We start from the raw sequence: 21,638 nt of genomic DNA on the forward strand, positions 1-21,638 counted from the left end.
CATCATCGTTTCCCAACTGTATAACGGGATTTTTGAATAGCAATCAAGCTACATGCAAACACATCCAAATGCGGGATTAATAAATGATTAAAAGTTAATTGACACTGTCATTTACTGTCGTTGAAGTATTACAGCAGTTATATAACTATGTTGCAATTTGTTAAAATTATTGTTTATTTTTTTGCAGCTTAGACACAAAGAGTTCATGAATATGTCAGTGAGCTCTGCAGCTGATTCATAAATATGACTTTGTATAGTGATTTTTCTACCAATCCAAACGCACTATGTACAACCTAAACAAACAAACAAACAAACTGTCAAGTGTAAACACGTTTATTCAGGCACAGTGTACATTTGTTTAGGAAAATTATATGACCCTGGAAAATCCTGGAAAATGGGTTCTTATAATTGTACAGTTTTTAATTCTGGCTGTTTTATACATACAAATGAGATCTCTGTTATCTGTATTGTTTCTTTAAAGTAAAGTACTTAGTAATGTGTCTCATTTAGAGTATCAGAAGAGTTCTCAACAATGTCACTGTCTAAAATTGTGCTCAGATTTGCAAAGGTACTAAAGCCAGAGATATCATTATGTAGAAACAAATGTCATAAAATTCTCCAAGAGTTCATTTTTAGAGCTGCATAATCCAGATGAAGCGACACACTGTTACTTTACTTCAGCTAATGACTCACTGATTATTTATTCTAAGGCATTTTAAATGATATCTGAGACAAAGTTGAATGAAACACGACTGAGAACAATGAGCAATACAATTTTCCTCTTGCTACTGTTGACATTTTATCTCATTTATTTATTTATTTATTTGTTTTGCAGTTATTTTAATACACACATTTCAAACACATCTAGTTCATTGATTGTGTCCTTTAACAGACTAAAAAATAGCTGTAAGTTGTAGTCAAAAATTAAGATTTCAAAAGTCAATGTAGACAATAGTTTCTTGCAAGTCTACAGTGTCGTTCGACCGTTTTATGTCAGTACACTCCTGTAAGTCGGCCTTGGCATTGAGCACTGGTAGTGTTTGGCACAGTAGGTCAGAGCAGGTGGTTTGTGCTCTGTGTGTGAGTGATCCGCTCTCTCTCCTGCAGAACACTAGATCAGAGCTGCCAGGGGGACCTGTGGCTACGCCAAGCCCAGCAAGGCTTCACTTAGCTGGGTAACATCTGCTAAGGCCACCCCTGCCTCCTGGATATCACCATGGTAAGAGTCAGAAAACAAAAGCTGTGCTGAGATTTAGAAAAGATCATGAGTATTGTATTGTATATTATGAGTTTTATAAGTGTTTCTACAAAATTAAATTTTTTGTGGTTTAATTATTGACAACAGCAGATTTGTTAATTTTATTAGAAACAGACTATGGTTAGAGTATAAAAACCTTGCATATTACTGGCACATTCATGTCTTTAGAGATTTCCACCACACTTCTTCTGTCATATCAAAGAGTTATAAATTACTCTCTTTAGATATTTTGTCACATTAACAAGATGCATTTCACAGAGTAAAATAGCAGGTGAGAAGAATGCAATTAAAAAGCTGTTAATTATACACTTGTCGTGAGGTATGGCCTACCAGAACCAGAAGATTTCAGCTTTTGGCAAATTTCACTTACAAGCTATACTTTGTAATTTGGGTATTTGAATTCTCTCTCTCTCTCTCTCTATATATATATATATATATATATATATATATATATATATATATATACACACACACACACATACAAACAAAAATGGCGTCCTCACAATATGGTATGTTTCATTGCGTCATGAGAAACGATATTATTGGAATGTGGAATGCCCACTTTAATTTGACCCTTGTGTCCCTTTAGCCTCAGCGTGTACAGTATGAATGAAAACAATCCATTCAATAGCCTCAATGTTGAATGTGACCCCTTAAATTAATATTTAATGAAGTGAAGGGTAAGTGAATGTTTCTGAGGGAAGCTTGGCACTCTCCAGGGTTAAGTGAGCTGTTAATAATTGATGATGTGCTGATTTTTATGGTTCTTTGAGCGTGTTAATAGAATAATGTACTTACTGACTGCACCAATAGAATAATGCAGTTAACGTATGTTTTGAGAATAATGTAATTAGCATGTGTTCAAGGGGTTATTGCTGAGGGAGAGAGCGGGCAGATACACACATCTACATGATCTGTGATGGAACACAGTGTGTGTCGTTCATTGCTTTCTAACCTTATAAACACCCAACTGATTCAAATCTTGTTTCATCTTTTTCATTTCCGCTGTGTCTCTCTCTCTTCTTCTCTTTTCCCTCTCTCTCACTCTTTTTCATTGATTTTCTGTTTGTTTTTCAATCACATTATTTCCCGCGCACAGCGGTGTAGCCAGCGGCTAAATGGCCCCTCTCCTACTAATTGGACGTTTAATTAGATCACAGATTTGGCCCAATTAGTCGCTGTAGGGAGGACAGGGGATAGCCTGGGGGGCTGTGTGTGTCTTTGGGTGCGTGTTTATGTGAGTAGAGAGAAAGCGAGGAACGGCGATACAGAGAAGGGGGAGCGAGAGAGAGAATGGGAGGGTGGAAGAGAGATATCTCTCTCTAGGCTGCCTCATTAGAGATGTCAGAAAGGGTCTGCCATGATACTTCCCCCCTCGCTATGAGTCCAGCCCAAGAGACCTATCAGAGCAACCCGGCCCAAGTGTGCTCCGGGGACTCAGACCGTGCCTTCTCTTAGTCTCAGGAGCAGCTGCAGTTCAAATCACTGCCGTATTACCACCAGCCTCAGTTTATCAGTGAATGATGCCATACCTTCATGAAAACATACAGAACAGGGGTGTTTCCTATGAGGCGGCACTGTACTAAAAGTTCAGTACAAAATATGATATCAAGTAGGCAGCATATCTTTTGCCTCCCATTTGCTCATTGTGGTCTCTGAGCTGATGGTCCTAAAGCATGGTGAGTGTTGGGGACATCAACGTGATCTCTAAACGAGATAATGGCTGCCTATCATGTTCACATCAGGCTGCAAATAGACGCGTGGCCTGAATGGGTCAAACTGGCTAAAATGCATACTTGGACTCATTCAGGCTATCTATGTCCAGGTAACCTGCTTGGACATGACATCACTACTTCTGGTTGAGTTTGTATTGAAATGAGCTTGACATGTCTTTTTGAAATGAAATTGGGTTTTTAAATCAAAGCACATTTGTTGGCTACTGAAAATTGGTGACTTAAAAATTATTCCATTTTGAATAATTTCTTGATTTATACTCATAAGCAAAATGGGAATCTGTGATTGGACAATAAAAGCCAATTCCGGGAATTTTGTTTTATGTTTTGATTGCAATATTGAATAAAAAGTGCTACGAGATGGTTATTATGTGTGTGTTTATATATGCACATAATTCTCTACCACTGTCCTATGTGCAGTGTGTTTGTTATACGTGTTAGATTTCACACATTCAACAGTGTGTATTGTTTAACTGTTTAATAGCACATGTGTTTTTCACTTGTTGTGACTGACACATTTGGAACTTTATAATTGCATTACTTTGCCCATTGGAAGGCACACCTCGTTCACCAGAGGGGCTCATTTATCGCTCTGCATTGTGGGAGACGACAGCTAATGAGGCACATGGTGGTCATGTCAGTCAAGACACACTATGGATGGCATCCGCAGGGATGCTTGCATGCATCCACAACATGGAGTCCTTTCTCCTTGGAGAAAGTATGGAGGATTTGCCCTCTGGGCATTAGATGAAAGAACCAGTGTCTCTCAGCGAGATACTTAGAAGAGATTTGAATAAAAGCTCTGTTTTTGGAAAGGGAGAGGTTGATGCGAATCATACAGATCTGCTATTGCAATGCCAGGCACTGCTTTACTGACAAATGTGCACACAGCTCAACTTCTGACCCTGTGGTTTGTTCTTCATTATTATTCTCTCCCTCTCTCTCTCTCTCTCTCTCTCTCTCTCTCTCTCTCTTTCTCCCTAAATCCTGACTCAGCTGGTCGTTCAATAAGATGCTGGTGGGGAGTCATTTGGCTGGGCTAGACAAGCTGGATACTTGCCCACACACACACACATGCACGCACGTACACACATGTTGAGTTTTAATGTTTTGCAGGGACATTTCATACATGTAATGATTTTTATACTGTTTCTACCCCCTACCCTGAACCAACCCATCACAGAAAACTTTCTGTATTTTTTACCTTTTCAAAAAAAGTTTGTATGATACAGAATCTGTTTTAGAGGCTGCCAAAAAATTATAATGCCGTTTTTGTGGGGACATTTCAGATGAAGTGCTCTCCTCCATGTGTTCCAGAGTTTCAATGTGAAAGTCTAAATCAGTGGTATTTTGGTACTCTATATCACATTTTACACACACAATGTTTTATTTATTTAATAAGTATACTGCTTATTTTCACTTCAGCCTTTCTGTAAGGTATAAAAACAGTTAATATGACAGATGCTGTATATTTGAATTGTTATTGCTTTAAATGCTATTACTGAATTAAAAGCTAGTTGCAATGATTCACACTTCAATTTGAAGCTGTGATAATCTACAACAGCAAAGGTTGTTAATTAAATTAGTCAAAAATGAGTATGCACCATTTAAATGCATCATCAATATAATGACAGTCATTTATATTAGATTTTCCCTCTCCCTTTTTTAAAATTGATTTCTCTTCAAAGAAGTCTGAATCCCTTTTATTTCTCATTCGAGAGTCATTTGATTTGTATGCCAGGCATTGTTGTTATTAAGTCCCAGTCTGTGTGTCCTAGTCTGGAGGAAATCGAGGAAAGCTTGTGGTCGATATGAGCGAAGCCTCCATAAAAATCTTTTCTCACGGAAAATCACTTCCCACGCGATCACGCACGCACACCCGCGAACTTGTGGTCGGACGCAAACACGCTCGCCAGTACACGTACATATAGAGCTCAGCTCACGCGTACACCTTTGTCAAAGGCATCCCCCTGCTGTCTTTTTTCCACATCGTGATCTCAAAAGCAGACTGTGTGTGTGCATGCTTTTTTTGTGATGTCTGATTTCCTTCGTTTAAGTACGTAGAGTCATATAAAGCTGAATTATAGTGTATCGGAGAGCATTTAAAGGCTTTAATCAGAACATACACACACAAAAACACATGCTACTGAACTAGTTGTTACTCTTAGTAGTTTTATGAGTCTGCATTAACTAACCCCAATTACCCTCTCATGAGGTGCGTGAGAACAGAGCGGCTAATTAGTTATGTCTGTGCGAGACGAGAAAGAATGGCAAAGAAAAGGGGAATGTATGACTGGGTTATAGTGCTCATTGAAAAAGTTATTTCTGCGGTCATAAACATGCTTGACACACATTTAGTGTGGATTTGTGTACGTAATTGATTTTTTTTAGTCTCTTGCAATATTGATGAGCATGAATAAGAGATGAGTTGTGCAGGGTGTGTCCCAGTGGGGGATTTGCCCCCTCCCTGCTACTTCCTGTCTGAGGATTACCCAGAATTCTGGATGAACCACTAAGAGTGGTTCAAAGGTTGATTCAGAAAGCGTGAGTTTAGATTCTAGCAGGCCTATCCGCTTCTGATGTAGGGAATACTGTTTCTGGGTCCAAGCCTTCATTCGTTTCAATTGAGAATACTATCTCAACAGCAATTGATAAGCACGATTTATTCACATCATACTTTTAAGCTACGCTTTTAAAACGTTACAGTGTATGCTATGGAGATAAAATTTAGGATAATGATTTTTCAGTAGTATTACAGCACACCATGAGTGTATATTAGCACCGTTTGTGGTTTGCTTTTGGTATCTAATAGAGCGCTTGAATCCAGAAATGGTGACACGTGACGTCAGACTTAACAAGCGAATAATCTTGATGTCTGACATCTGAGTAAACATATTACATGACCTCTGATGTGTGTTTGTGCACCAGGCGATGCTGCTCCCCCAGAATCCATCTCAGGTGCATGCGGCCGCTGTGAATGGAGACAAGAACACCTTACAGAGACTGATCACAGGTATCACACACATTTCCATGCTTCTAATGCTCCATGCTGTTCACTATGACTGTGTGCGCCTGTGCAATATATCTTTAAAAAAGGTTTTTGCTCACCAATGCTGCTTTATTTGAGCAAAAAATATATCGAATTTTTAGTGTAATTACAGTATAATTATCATTACAATTCAAGTTTTATTTAATATGTTTTAAAATGTAATTTATTCATGTAATGGCAAAGCTGAATTTTCATTCAGAAATCATCCTACTTTGCTGATTTGCTGCTCAAGAAACATTTCTCATTTGTATCAATGTTGAAAACAGTTGTGGTGTTTCATATATTTATGGAAAATCAGATTTTTTTTAGGATTATTTGATGAACAGAATTTTCAAAAGAACAGCATTTATTTGAAATAGAAATTATTAGGTTCAGTGTAAAAGTCTTCATTGTCACTTTTGATCAATTTAATGCATCCTTGCTGATTAAAAAAACGTACTGCCCCCAAACTTTTGAATGGTGTATATATATATATATATATATATATATATATATATTTTTTTTTTACATATTACTTTGAAATAGCTTAAAATTAGATTTTTTTTAAACAGAGAAATCTTGATTTCAACCAGTCATTGTTACAAAGTATGTTCAAAATGTTTAATATGAGAATTAAAATACAGTAAAAATCTAGTTAAGTAAAAAATCTAAATTAAATTAAGAATAATGTTTAATAATTTTCATTTATATACACCATACTTTCTGAGAATGTACTGAATTCAATGAGGAATTTATTTCTTGACCATTGAAGTTCATTCTTCTTTAGTATAAATATATTGTATGACATTACATCTGCCATGTTGCATTGTATGTTTCTTTAAACCTAGGATGTACTAACTACAACCATTTAGATAATTTACTCCGATACCAACAAATACCATTTAGCAATTTATGGAAGAACTTTCTGTAAAAAAATCCTGCTCTGCTCATTGTTCTCATATTTTCAAATTTAATTTCCATGGCCTTATGGGATAGCAAAGGGTCCACTGGTTCACATATCAAATACCTAAAAGATGCAATACGTTAACCAGGTAGCTTAAGTGTTGACGGTCAGTAGTAAACTTAATAACCTCACAAAAATACCATTAATTCATTGCGAATATTGCTTAGTTTTATATTGCTAGCAAAATCTTCTTAAATCTAATGTGGATATTCAATACATCACTCAATATTTAATATATCAATATCACTACCCATTTCATTTTATATTAAGTGTGGATTCCAATAACAGGCTAGGGTTGACTCATTTATGTGTGTGTGTGTGTATGTGTGTGTGTGCTTTGTGTTCACAGCAGAGTCTAGTCTGCGGGACAGCGAGGATCAATTCGGCCGGACTCCTCTGATGTATTGTGTTCTGGCTGACCGTTTGGACTGTGCAGAGGTGCTGCTTAAGGCCGGTGCAGCCGTCAACAAGACTGACCACAGTCAGAGGACTGCACTGCACCTCGCAGCACAGAAGGTGACACACACACACACACACACACACACACACACACACACACACACACACACAGCCGTCTGTCTCTGAGCTGACCCTGTTTCTGATAGACACTTACAAAAGGTGATGGTGTTGTTAGGGTTTACTGCCATCTAGTGTTTGTGATGTTGACATTTCTCCCTGAGATTTAAATATGAGAGCGCTCATATGTGTTATGGTATTTTGACTTAATAAACAGGATGGTTTGAATGAGACAAGAGGATTGGATAGGAGAGCAGAGTGGAGAGGAAAGGAGAAGAGTGTGAGGAGAGGAATACAGGGAGGGACTGGATTGATGGGTAACACTCTGACATCTAGATCAATAAGAGCTGTAGCTCAGGGATTAACAGTCTAATTGGGCTGGGAATAGAGATTGAGAACCCTGACACACACACACGAGGGCTCTCCCTGGAATGTTTTACACAGGAGCTAAGGAGGCCTGGGAGGATACTTGATGAGAGGGGAGGGCCATTCGCACTCAGACACATTCAGACCCTTTAGATGGGTAAACAGCCCTCTCTATCCCAAACGCAGGCCAAGAATAAAGCAGTGTTTTATTTTACTCCATTTAGATATTTTGCAGGCTTTGGATGATTTATCATTTTAGTAAAATGCTGATAAAATATCTGCTTGTATAATAATTCAGTCTAATGACTTAAAGTAAAAAAGAAAAACTTAAAAGAATTAAAATAAAAAAATTTAGAACGTGGACTTGATTGTATTCAGTTTTCAGTTGTAAATTGAAAGGGAGCAGATCTGAATGCAAACTTGCAGTCGATTGTAATAAAGGAGGCCGGGTTGAAGCGGACTAATTGATGGGAGAAGTCGGGGATACGTCCGGACAGAGAAGTCAGACGTTTCACCAGAAGATAGAGTTGCGATATTTTTATTAAAAATTATGAGGTCTAAAAATTTGAAAAAATGAAACGAATGCCTTGGTGAATTATTTACAAAAACAACAATAACATGCATTTAGAAAGTAGTTAGGGTGCATTTTGGAAAGTAAAATATTTGATATAAATACTGAATACTTGGTATAATACTGAATATTTTCAAATATTTTTTTCCCCTCACAAATACTCCCCCTGTCTGCCATTGGAAGGGCAAAAAGACGTTGCTGTGTCAGGCTGGTTGGGATGTTTTGGTCACCCCGCAGTTTTTTCCTTTTTTTTTTACACTTCTGGGGGAAATCAACTTATAAATACCTTTGGATATTAAGTACATTCATCAGTGTCACGTGATCCTTCAGAAATCATTCTAATATGCTGATTGACTTTTTGGGGAAATTAACTTGCATATTGCTGTCTTTGTTATGATATCCCAGATAACTGAAAGTACATAGAACAAATTATAACTTTTAAAGCATATGGTTTCACATTTTGCACAGGAAACATCCAAAAGAGGAGTACATCTAACTGAGCTGAAATCATAATTCTAGAAGATAGTATTTTTGGACCTTGTCCTTGACAGAAGCCAGACATAAACTTCACACCGCAGTTCAACATATCATTGCATGGGCACCATCGGCAGCACAATAGCAAAACAAAAAAATCCTTCATTAGGGTGTTGTGATCCTCCAATCATTACAAACAGACAAAATATTTCAGCACTTAATGTTAAAAGTTGTTGATTTGATTGTATTTTTGCATGTGCACATACTTTTCAGGGCAACGTGCGTTTCATGAAACTCTTACTGTCGCGCCATGCCGATTGGCGTTTGAAGGATCTGGAGGAAATGACTCCATTGCACCTGGCAACCCGTCACTCGAGCTCCAAACCTCTCTCTCTGCTCCTCAAGCACATGGGACCTGGTGAGGTGGACACACAGGACAGGAATAAGGTACTGAACGATACACACAGATACAGACACTACACATGCTCACTCACACACTCAGCGGCTTGTATATAGATGGCTTGGGTGGGGATCAGGGGTGAACGTGAGGTTAGGTGGTGTGTGTATGTATGCGTGTGTGTTTGTGGTTGTATATATGCCGTAAAGCAGCAGGGGGTCTGTGCACCCTCTGATGTTTCTCTTGAGGATATGAGCTCTGTTTAAATTGTCTAATAAAAGATATTTTCTCAGAGCTGCTGTGAGAGCTTGCCAGGCGCCTACAAGGCTCAGGATCTCATCGCAATGTTAACCTTATGTGTGTGTGTGGAGTGACGGTCACACTCACTGCATGCCAAAGACGCCTTCCACGAATCACAGAGACCAACCCAAATTCACAACAAAGACGATATGTATGGATTCCACCTCAGAATAAAAAATATAGCAGATAATTGTGAGATAAATCTTAAAATAACAAATAAATTCCCATTGTGTGATTAAAAGAAATAAAATTGCAATTACAAGAAACAATGTCACATTTACAATAAATAGTTGCAATTATGAGAAATAAAGTTTGGGGTTGGTAGTCTCATTAAGGTTGGATTTATTTAATAAAAATACAGTAAAAACAGAAATATTGTGAAATATTAATACAATTTGAAATAACTGTTTTCTAAGTTAATATATTTTAAAGAGTAATTTATTCCTGTGATGGCAAAGCTGAATTTTTTAACAGCCTTTACTCCAGTCTTGAGTGTCACATGATCCTTCAGAAATGATTCTAAATTATATATTTGGTCAACATTTCTTCTTATTGATTTAGAAATCTTAGTCAATGAAAAAAATATGAATAAATAAGAAATAAAGTTGCAATTGAGATATAAAGTCACAATTATAAGATATAAAGTTAAACAGGCAGAAACAGACATTCATAGATATGTGCCGTACGGGTTCGATGAAACCGGTTTCTTTACTGGTTGGCACTGCTGTTGTACTTTACTGAAATATTTGTAATCTATGAGCTATAATACTGGTAATAATAATAGCTATAGTACTAGGATTAGGAAACACAGACTAGATTATGAAGATATATGCTGGTCACCATAGAGCAAAAGAAGAGGTTGGAGAGATGCGTATATATGGGCCCCGTGCTTTCCTGGGAAACACTGCTATCAACTGCTCCAGATTACCAGACCACATGCAGCTTTATTCACTTTGGCTCCAATTACTGTAAACATTCACCCCAGTTTACTTTCCGATGATCTACGCACATACAGCGACTCTTTAGATACGCCGTCATTTAAAATCTCATTCCACAGACAAACTGCTCAAAGCTACCAGGGTTATTAAGGCTCCTGTTTTAAATCATTATTCTCTGTGTGTGTGTGTGTGTGTATGGTTGTGATTACGCTAGCATGAGTGTGTGCGCGTGTGCACACTGTGGTTGTATCAGTGCTCCCATTGAGTCACATAAGGGAGTTTTGTTTCCAGGCCTTTATCCGTCTGTTGGTTTTGTAATAATTTGATAAGGAGAATCATGATTTCTCGTGATGATGCTTGTTCTGTGGCCAGATGCAAAAAATAGCTCATCTAGTGCGTCTTCAGTCTTCATTTTCCACATTGGCTGTTTGTAAGTTGCTGAGGAAACTTGATTGATGGATGAAGAGAGAAGGGCATGTGTGCTTTTGAGGTAACCTTTTTCAAAATCAAATGGTGGAGATGGTTGACCAAGGATGTCCTGCTGGTTTAGCTTGTGAAGAAGCTGGAGACCAGCATCTATTTAAATGTAACCATTTAGCAGACAATTCAACCAAAGTCACTTACAAATTAGGAAAAGCTCAAGCTATTTATCAGACAGAATCCAAAAAATATTAGTAATACTGACAAGAATGAATTTTGACCTCTGACTACCAGGAGTTTCAAGCTGAGAGGGCCTGACACACACAAAAAATGGCATTTGGAAATCTACAACTGATATATATATATATATATATATATATATATATATATATATATATATATATATATATATATATACATATATACACATATATACATACATACATACATACATACATACATACATATATATATATATGTATATCAAACAGTGATTTTAATGTGTGGAGCTGACATGCTGCTGTATCATAACTCAAACCTTGAACAAAATGTTGACAATTAACATTTGCAAAATATAAAATTGGAATTATTAGAAAGTATCATTTTAAATTAAATTTTATTCAAGTAAAATTGTACTTTTAAATGTAATTTTTTAAAATGTTAGTTTAAATTCATTCAAATTTAAATTTGACTCTACTTAAAGTTGAAATGTATAATTAAGTTAAAATTGAAATTTTACATTTTAAAGTTGTTTTAACCAAAATATTCAATAATAGAACACAGAAGGAAAGAGGTATGTAGAACAGGAAATGTAGAATGACGTACAAGTTCAGAAAGTGCACATTGTCAGAATGCACATTTGCTACTTGAAATCTGCTTTTCCTCCAGATTAATAAAATGAAAAACAATACATTATAACTTTAGGTTGAATAAAATGTAACATTTACATGTAATTGAATTGAAACTTTATGCTTTATAACTTAAATTAAAATTTAATATTTAAACGTATAAGTACCACTTTAAAGGGGACCTATTATCCCCCTTTTCACAGTATGTAATATGTAATAAAAAAGTCTCTGGTGTCCCCAGAATGTGTTTGTGAATTTTCAGCTCAAAATACCGCACAGATAATTTATTATAGCTTGTCAAATTTGTCCCTATTTGGGTGTGAGTAAAAACATATTTTTGTGTTAAATGCAAATGAGCTGCTGCTCCACACCCCCTTTCCAGAAGAGGGCGGAGCCTTTACAGCTTTACAGCCAAAATGTCAGAAATGGTCAGTAGCAGTGTTGTTCAGCCTTATATGTTCGAATTGAGGTTGGACACTGATGAAGAGACTCAGTAAGAAGTACATTTTAGAATGCAACTGGACGTTTCTGAATGGTTAGTGAATACATTTATGTAGTTGTTGTGGAGTTAACTTTATTCAACTCATCGACTAACATGTACAGTCATGTTAATCTAAAAATCTTTCAGAAACAAATTTTGTGCAAATCAAGCATTGAACTGCCCCTCGTTTGTGAAGCAGTCTGGTGTTAAATTATTTTCTCAAATACATATCACTTTAACGACTTTCTCCAGCACATTTCCTTCATAAATGAAGTTCAACCACGGTGTTCTCAGTGGCTCAGATGCCGGGAGTCTATGGAGACTCTTATGTTCGTTGGTACATGAAATAACAGAATATTTGTAATGTTTTTTTCGGCGTAGACATTGTATATCTCCAGCTGCTACAGCGAGGAAACAGAAATGGCGGACTGCTGCGTCTCATTCAGAGCGGGATCTATGCTAATAGGGAAGATCGCCAACAGTCATGGGCGGGGCTTCAGTAGAGGTTAATCTTGAACCGCTCGTTTGGAGAGACTGTTTATGATTTATGGGGATTATAAAAAAAGGAGTGTGGATTTTAACCATTATAGGCTGGTTGTTTACACTATGTTCAAACACCTTATAAAAGCGAATTTTGCATAATAGGTCCCCTTTAAGTTGAGTAAAATTCAAAACTAAAAAATGTAAAATTGAATTTAAACTTAAATAAATACATTAATTTATTTTGTTTTCAGAAACTAATAAGCGTGTAGTACTATCAGCTTTGCTTGACACATTTGACCTTCCAGTTTTCCCCTGAAATCAACATAAATATGTGAAAAAGAAAAATCCACGTATTCGTTCTGGGCCTGGTGGTATTGTGATTAAAGAAGGTCTTGACCCTCAAATCCCAGAGGGAACTGGCCAACTAATTTGATGTGATATGATAAAAAACGAATGCCAGCACTCCTTTATTTGTGTTTTTGGAAAAGCGCCATAATGTTATGTTCTTGATTGCAGTTCATTGATAGCTCGGTAGCTGTGATCACATTAAGCCCCAATTTGCTTGAAGGCCATGAAGCAGCTCTGTAGCCACAGTGTAACACGAGTGAACAGTAAAACTGGAAATGTAATCTTTGAAATTGAATGTTGTTTGTTCTACAGCAGACAGCGCTGCACTGGAGCGCCTTCTACAATCACCCCGAGCATGTTAAGCTGCTGATCAAGCACGATTCAAACATCGGGATTCCAGACAGCGAAGGCAAGATCCCTCTACACTGGGCGGCACATAACAAACACCCCAATGCCACACGTACGGTGCGCTGTATCCTGGTGAGTCCACACTCATAACCTCACTAGTACTCTTCACTCTTAAAGTATACGATTATAGCATCGTTGGTATGTCCCCCATCTGTGTATATTATTGTAGGAAGCCGCTCCCACCGAGTCTCTGTTGAACTGGCAGGACTATGAGGGACGTACCCCTTTACACTTTGCAGTGGCTGATGGGAATGAGGCGGTGGTTGAGGTCCTGACTTCATACGAGGGTTGCAGCGTGACAGCCTATGACAATCTGTTCAGGACACCACTGCACTGGGCGGCGCTGCTAGGTACACACATTTATACACATAATTTGACTGCTTAAAGTAATAATTTGGAATTTAAATCATTTGCTGTTAACACAGGGTTTGTATGTGTTTTTGTAGGTCATGCAAAGATTGTCCACCTCCTGTTGGAGAGGAACAAGTCTGGGATGATCCCATCAGACAGTCAGGGAGCAACACCTCTGCACTATGGAGCTCAGAGCAACAATGCTGTAAGACATTTTTGACTGTGTAAAATAACATCTAGTGTGATTGGACCATGAATGTTTTGCTTTTCATTTGTTTCTTTTCATTTGGCTCTTTATATATATATATATATATATATATATATATATATATATATATATATATTAAAATATTAATTTTGTAATAAGTATAAATTCACAACCAAATATAAAAATGTTCATTAATTCTTTTATACACCCACAAATATATATAAAATTTGATTATTTTTATGGGAATTATTCATTTTAAATTGCAATTAATTTGTTTGCTTGTCCATTTATTTATTTATTTATTCATTCATTTATTCATTTCTTTACATATTTATATATACACAAACAAATATAAATATACTTGCCAGATGATTTATTAATATAATTATTATTAGTCATTTATTTGTTTATTAATATATTTACATACAAATATAAATATACTTGTTAAAATTGGGATTATTATTAGTTTATATATATATATATATATATATATATATATATATATATATATATATATATATATACATAGAAATATGATTTGGGATTATTAGTAATAAATGTTTTTGTTTGAACATTGTGTGTTTTGTGAGATTACGGTTATTGCTGCCATTTTATTTGATCAATACATAAGCTATTCGAGGCAAACAAATCACTATAACAAATGGCCTTTGGCATCCTATTGCTTTATTTAATTGTTTCTATGTGATTTTACCTATTTATTGTGTTTTCTGTCTGTTAAGGACACAGTTGCAGTGTTCCTAAAACACCACTCTGTGCGTGATGAGCCCGATCTGGAGGGACGGACAGCCTTCATGTGGGCTGCTGGGAAGGGCAGCGATGATGTCATCAAAATTATGCTGGATCTGAAAAAGGACCTGGACATCAACATGACTGACAAATATGGAGGGACAGGTGTGTGAGAGAATTACACACTCACACACACACTCAGATTGTTATTTTGAACAGAATTACCCATTCCTGGCCTAAACTGGTTAGTTTCAGCTCAGATCAGTGATAATTGCATTTTCTTTTCAATCAAGCAATTAACAAGCCATTTCCAATGTATATACCCCCCATACAGCCATAACAAGAGTTGATGGTTTGTTCGCTGTCTTCATGTGCTCCTTTGTGTGTGTGTGTGTGTGTGTAGCACTTCATGCGGCTGCTCTCTCAGGGCATGTGTCCACTGTGCGCTTGTTGCTAGAGCAGGGGGCCATGGTGGATCCGCTGGACGTAATGAAACACACGCCTCTGTTTCGTGCTTGTGAGATGGGCCATAGAGATGTCATCCTAACACTAATCAAAGGTTTGTAACAGCATACATGCCCCTTTATCCTCCTTATAGACAATGCTGACCAGGAAAATAATACAAATATCCAAAAAAAGGATGAAAATCATTTTATTTTTGACAGACTTCAAATAATTAGATAAAATAATGTATATATCGAAAATCAAAAATATATTAAAAATACAAATACAATTTAAATGATCAAAATACAAGTTAAAAAATTAGGTAATGCCAGTCCTCCATTAAGTCTGCATCTCTGCAGTAGAGTTTTACGAATCCTAGGTGATTTTCCGCCCCAAATAAAAGAACAAATTATCTTATCGAATGAGTCAAAGAAATGTTTTGGCAGAAAAAGCGGAATTGATTGGAATAAAAAAAGAAATTTTGGTAAAATATTCATTTTAACAACATTGATCTTGCCGATTAGTGAAAGGGGGAGGTTACCCCATCTTTGAATATTGGATGTAATCCTAGAGATAAGGGGAGTGAAATTCGCAGACGCAAGGCTAGATAAAGAACGAGTCACGTTAACACCTAGGTATTTGAACCCTGATGGACTAAATCGAAAAGGCAAATCTGACTGTTGTAACTGACATGCTGCAGTATTAATGGGAAAACACTCACTTTTCTCCAAATTTAATTTGTAACCTGAAAAGGCGCTGAAGTTCTCCAGAATACCCAAAACCGCAGGGATGGAAAGTGTAGGATCAGTTATATACAATAACAAATCATCCGCATAAAGTGATAATTTATATTCAAATCCATTACGGGTGATACCTTTGAATAGAGGGGAAGATCTTAATGTAATTGACAGAGGCTCGATGGCAATAGCAAAGAGCAAAGGTGATAAAGGACAACCTTGGCGAGTTCCACGTCCAAGGGCAAAATAATCAGAATAAACATCATTAGTATGAACACTAGCCTTGGGGGATGAGTAAAGGAGGCGAATCCAAGAAATGAATTTTTCACCAAATCCAAATTTTTTCAAAACTGCAAACAAGTATTCCCACTCTACCCTATCGAATGCCTTTTCGGCGTCTAAAGAAATCACAAGCTCAGGAAGTTCAGTCGAGTGTTTTGAGTAAATTATATTGAAAAGTGTACGGGTATTAAAAAACAGTTGACGTCCCTTTATAAAACCATTTTGTTCATCAGATATAATATGAGGAAGCACATTCTCTAAGCGGGATGCAATTACTTTAGCCAATACCTTGACGTCAGCATTAAGCAAAGACAATGGTCTGTAAGACCCACAGGAGGTCGAATCTTTGTCCTTTTTGAGAAGGAGAGCAATAGTGGCTTGTGTCAAGGTTGGTGGTAATGAACCACTTTCTAGGGATTCATTGAATACGGATAAAAGTAACGGTGCCAATTTGCCAATAAATGTTTTAAAAAATTCAATCGGAAACCCATCGGGGCCAGGGGCTTTATTAGATTGCATAGCATTAATTGCTATTAATACTTCTTCAAGAGAGAGTGGAGAGTCCATTTGCGTGGCAGTATTTGTATCAATGACAGGGTTCGAAAGATTCTGAAGAAATGTATTCATTTTAGTGTTGTCAGTAGGAAATTCAGATTTATATAATAAAGAGTAAAATGATTTAAAAATAGCATTCATTTCCAAGGGGTCTGTAGTAATAGTGTCATGCGTGTTTTTAATAGTAGGTATCAAACGGGAAGTGGCCTGCCGTCGTAACTGATGTGCCAGTAAACGACTTGCCTTGTCGCCATATTCGTAGTATGAGCCACGGCTGCGTAATAGCAAGCGCTCTGCCTCTTTAGTTGAGATGAGATCAAATTCTGCTTGCAGATCAAGACGCTGCTTAAGAAGTTCTGGAGAAGGGTTAAGCGCGAATCTTTGATCAAGGTCCCCAATCACAGATGTAAGTGCATTAAGCCTGGCATTAATCTTTTTATTAGAAAGAGCAGAATAAGAAATAATTTGACCTCTCAGGTAACATTTAAGTGTCTCCCACAGCAATGAATATGAAGATGAGTCATTATAATTGAAAGACAAGAACTCATCAATAGAGTTTGAAATGAATTTGCAGAATTCTTGGTCTGCCAAAAGGAGAGAGTTAAATCTCCAAAGTGGTGGGCTACGTTTATAGGTAGAAAGTTGAATATCTAATAGTAAAGGTGAATGGTCGGAGATTACAATACCTAAATAGTCCGAAGAATTTACACATGAATTAAGAGTACTGTCAATAAAAAAATAATCAATCCTAGACTATGAATGGTGCACCTGGGAAAAGAAAGAGAATTTTTTAATAGAAGGATTACGAGATCTCCATGGATCAATAAGACCATACTGTTTAATAAAATCAGAGAATGTTTTAGACATAGCAGATTGAGATCAATTTCGAGGATTAGACCGATCTAAGATTGGGTCGAAGACACAATTTAAATCCCCACCGAAAATCAGCAGGTGTGTATTCAAGAAGGGGATGTTACTCAGCAATCTGTTAGCGAATTCAACATCATCGAAGTTCGGGGCATATACATTCACCAACAAAACCTTTTTTTGCATCAGGGTACCAGCAACCATGAGGTATCTGCCATTCCTATCAGCAATAACGTCAGTGGATGAGAACTGGACTTTTTTGTTAATTAAAATAGCGACTCCCCTAGCTTTTGAATTAAAGTTTGAGTGAAAGACTTGACCTACCCAAGGGCAATGTAACCTAACATGGTCTTTAACACGAAGATGAGTCTCCTGCAAAAAAACTAAATCAGAGTTTAAACGTTTCAAGTGTGCAAATACCTTAGATCTCTTAACAGGATTACCCATACCTCTGATATTCCAACTGATGAATCTGAGAGGTGTGCCTGACCCAGCAATGCTGGGATCTATATTGCCATTAACCATTAAAAAAAAAAAAGAAACATTTATTTTTGAAAATGATCATATAGAGCCGAGGTGGGCCCCCCTCCCCGCCCAACATACCCCTAAACACAGATGCACCCAAAGTCCCCCTATAACCACAGAACCAAGGAGACAGCAGTGCTTCCCACAGTAAACAAAAGTTGTCCACAACACCGTTGAACAACTCGGAGGCCATGCAAACCAAACAAAAGAGAAGAAAAAAAGAGAGAGAGAAAAAATAAAAAACTCCCGCCGATCTCAACACTATTTAAACATATGCGCATGAATACAGTAAAGCACGCGAAAATACAAATAACAGTTGGCCCTCAGTCCTGTGCAAATAGATGCAGAAAGCATAAAATGAGGTAATGTTGATCAGATGATCAAATGTTGATAAGTGCAGCAAGCTAGAAAACCACCTAATACTAAACAAATTAAGACTGGTGTATTCACAACCTCTAAGGAAAAGCAACTAGGCCTAATAGAACATAGATCAGAAACGCAGTTGGAGCTCACCCAGGAACCAAAGTTTTGACAAAGTCGCTGGCTTCCTCCGCAGAAACGAAATCCTTCTCAACACCGTTGTATGTGATGCGAAGACGCGCTGGATGAAACAGACCATATCGAGCACCTTCAATGCCACGAAGTTGACGTCTGACCTCGTTGAATGCAGCCCGAGCCCGAGCTATCTTGACAGTGTGGTCAGGGAAAACTGAGACGGTCACGTCTCTGACTTTAATCTGTCGGAGCTCTCTCGCGCGGCGCAGAATGTCAACACAGTCACTGTAATAATGAAATCTGCACACAATGGCTCGTGGACGATCACCAGGCTTGGGTTTGGGTTGGAGGGTCCGGTGGGACCGGTCCAAAAGCGGTTCCTTTTCCAAATTGAACGCTTCCTTCAGTAAGGCGGCCACAGCAACCGTGGTACAGGTGTCAGGGCCCTCCGGTACTCCCATTATCCTGATGTTGTTACGCCGTGATCTGGACTCCAAGTCTTCACATTTATTTTCCAGCATGGCAATGTTAGCTGTGAGGCGCTCGACAGTTGTTTTCATCTCGGCGATGTCATCTGAGCACTCGGTGAGTGCATGCTCCATCTCTCCGACCGTACCTTTTAGCTCAGACATGGTAGCATCGGTAGCAGCTTTATCATTCGCCAGCTGTGACTTCACCGCTTGCAGGTCGAGCTTAATAGTAGGCAAAGCATCCCCGAGAGTATCCTGGAGTTCCTTTTTAAAAATATCAGCAATATCTTTCCTCACCGAGGCCAATAACTCGAGCTTGAGTGCAGCGATGTCAAGGTTGGCATCTGTCGAGGCGCCCTCGACCTCTGAGGTAACAGATGATCCACTCGAAGACGCGGTCGCAACTTGCAGACCAGGCCGCAGTTGTGTCTGAATAGTTTTGCGAGTTTTAGAATTCTTTCCAGCCATCTTATGCAGTCCGGAGTTAGACTTTTTAGTAAAAAATGTTGCGGAGTGAGACTATACTAAATATGTAACGAAAAAGCGCAGAAAAATAACAATATTAACTGAAATCGGCAGGAGCTAATAAACTCACGTCCTACTCCATTGATGCTCGGCAGCGCCCCCCCTGGCTTGCATTCTGTACATGTCCAAGCGAACGGACAGAGAAGCCAGGGCTGGATCTGCCTCCCCAGGGCAGCGCTTGTAGGCTCACCACCTGCTCCTATTACGGGAGAGGTAGTAACCTTGGGCACAATCCGAGCCGGGGTCTCAGCTTGTGAGAGTTAGCCGGCCCAGACTCCAGGCACAATACGTTGACCGAAAGCGAGCAAGTCCCTACCCTCTAGTAGAGACCACGTGAGCAGGAGAACTGATATAACAGAATTTTTAACTCACTGCCTGCAGTGGCTCAGGGGCGGTCTCTGCAGTGCAGTCGCACCAGGGACAAAGCCCAAGAGGATAAAGAGGGACGCAAGGATTTACAAGACCTTGCTCCTCAGGAACCTGACGATCAGAACGTGCGTCTGCACACTTCTGCAACACGATGAGCGTCGTTTAAACACCGAGGCAACATCATTTTGAGGATGAAGGAAAACAGCCTACTCCAACCCATTTTGCAGGAAAGAGAGCACTGAAGTGATTGAAAGCTTTCAGGATCTCCTCTGGAGAGAAGACGCACTCAACGACTAGGTTCCACTTCTAAAGGCGTAAGCACGCTACCCATTTCTAGGGGGTGTTCGCAGAAGTGATGGTAACTATCACATGTCCCTGTGATAGCCACCTGAACCTCCGCGTTCAGATGTAAGACCGCCCGGAATCTCCGGGGGAAGAACGAGGGTGCCATCGTCCCCCTTCCCTGAAAGAGTTTTCAGGGGAAGTCAGGAAGGCTGTTGATGGGAACCAGGTCTAGTTGGGCCAATAAGGGGCAACTATGAAGACCTGTTCCTCTCCTGACTTGGCACGTAGGTGCAAGCGACGGGCGCAAAAACACAGGAGCATTGCTCAACACAACATGTGAAGATCACTGGGCTTCCGGAGCATTTTCTGCTCAGCACTTGAGTGTGATAAGTTCACTGAGCTTCAGGAGCATTCCTGCTCAACACCTGAGTGTGATAAACTCACTGAGCTTCAGGAGCATTTCTGCTCAACCCTTGAGTGCGAAGAACTTCATTGAGCACCAGGAGCATTTCTGCTCAGCACTGCGTGTGATGAATTCACTGAGCTACAGGAGCATTTCTGCTCAACACCTGAGTGTGATGAACTCACTGAGCTACAGGAGCATTGCTGCTCAACACCTGAGTGCGATGAACTTCACTGAGTTTCAGGAGCATTTCTGCTCAACATGAAGTGTGATGAATTCACTGACTTGAGTAGGCGCAAGGCGACCATGAGTCGCAGTCGCTTTTAGAAGGCTCACTGGGGTTAAACACATTTCTGCGGGCCCCTGGGGCAGCTGAGAGTCAGTGTTTATCCAAGAGTAGTCCGCTCGGTTTGTACAAACACTGGCAGGAAGACGAAACCGGAGGGGCAACTGAGCGGCCCCGGAATGGTCATGAACCAGCTGGACCCAGGGGATGGAGTCTCCACTTGCCCTGGCTATAACTGTCGTGAGGCTCGATGGCGGCACGATTGAGTAGAGCGGGAGAGTGGAACAAAGCGTGCTCAGAAGCTTCTGACTCCAAGGAGGAGGTGACGGGTGAGTTGTGACATGTAAGGGAAGCTTGCGCAACGGTCGCAATGTCTAACAACTCGAGGCACGAATGCCCGGGTAGTCGAGGGTCGCCCAGGCCCCCGTTAAAACATGCCCTTTGTACGTGGCCCCTCTGTTGAAGAGGGTTTGGCAGCAGACCGGGATGAACTATAATCACACAGGGTGAGCTGCTCTGCCACGGTCACCTCGGGACTCGGTCATGAAGCTAGCGC

General features: G+C 39.0%; 1 protein-coding gene across 2 annotated transcripts in view; it reads left to right on the forward strand.

The window, feature by feature from the left end:
• The window catches only part of invs (inversin), a 38,626-nt gene that overhangs the window by 396 nt on the left and 16,592 nt on the right, over nucleotides 1-21,638 (forward strand). Inside the window, exons 1-10 of one of the 2 annotated variants that reach the window (XM_077213719.1) lie at nucleotides 8-149; nucleotides 1,116-1,219; nucleotides 5,920-6,004; nucleotides 7,333-7,499; nucleotides 9,184-9,357; nucleotides 13,438-13,605; nucleotides 13,703-13,883; nucleotides 13,980-14,089; nucleotides 14,833-15,004; nucleotides 15,243-15,398. In XM_077213719.1, the coding sequence (XP_077069834.1) occupies nucleotides 1,217-1,219; nucleotides 5,920-6,004; nucleotides 7,333-7,499; nucleotides 9,184-9,357; nucleotides 13,438-13,605; nucleotides 13,703-13,883; nucleotides 13,980-14,089; nucleotides 14,833-15,004; nucleotides 15,243-15,398 (1,216 nt within the window). In that variant the 5' untranslated portion in view covers nucleotides 8-149; nucleotides 1,116-1,216. Of the gene's footprint in view, nucleotides 1-7; nucleotides 150-1,107; nucleotides 1,220-5,919; nucleotides 6,005-7,332; nucleotides 7,500-9,183; nucleotides 9,358-13,437; nucleotides 13,606-13,702; nucleotides 13,884-13,979; nucleotides 14,090-14,832; nucleotides 15,005-15,242; nucleotides 15,399-21,638 lie in introns of those variants that run through there. The other variant, XM_077213710.1, reaches the window with a different exon arrangement.

This window comes from Siphateles boraxobius, unplaced genomic scaffold, assembly GCF_051911475.1.
Source record: "Siphateles boraxobius isolate OS27281-9 unplaced genomic scaffold, OSU_SipBor_1 12, whole genome shotgun sequence".
NCBI lineage: Eukaryota > Metazoa > Chordata > Actinopteri > Cypriniformes > Leuciscidae > Siphateles > Siphateles boraxobius.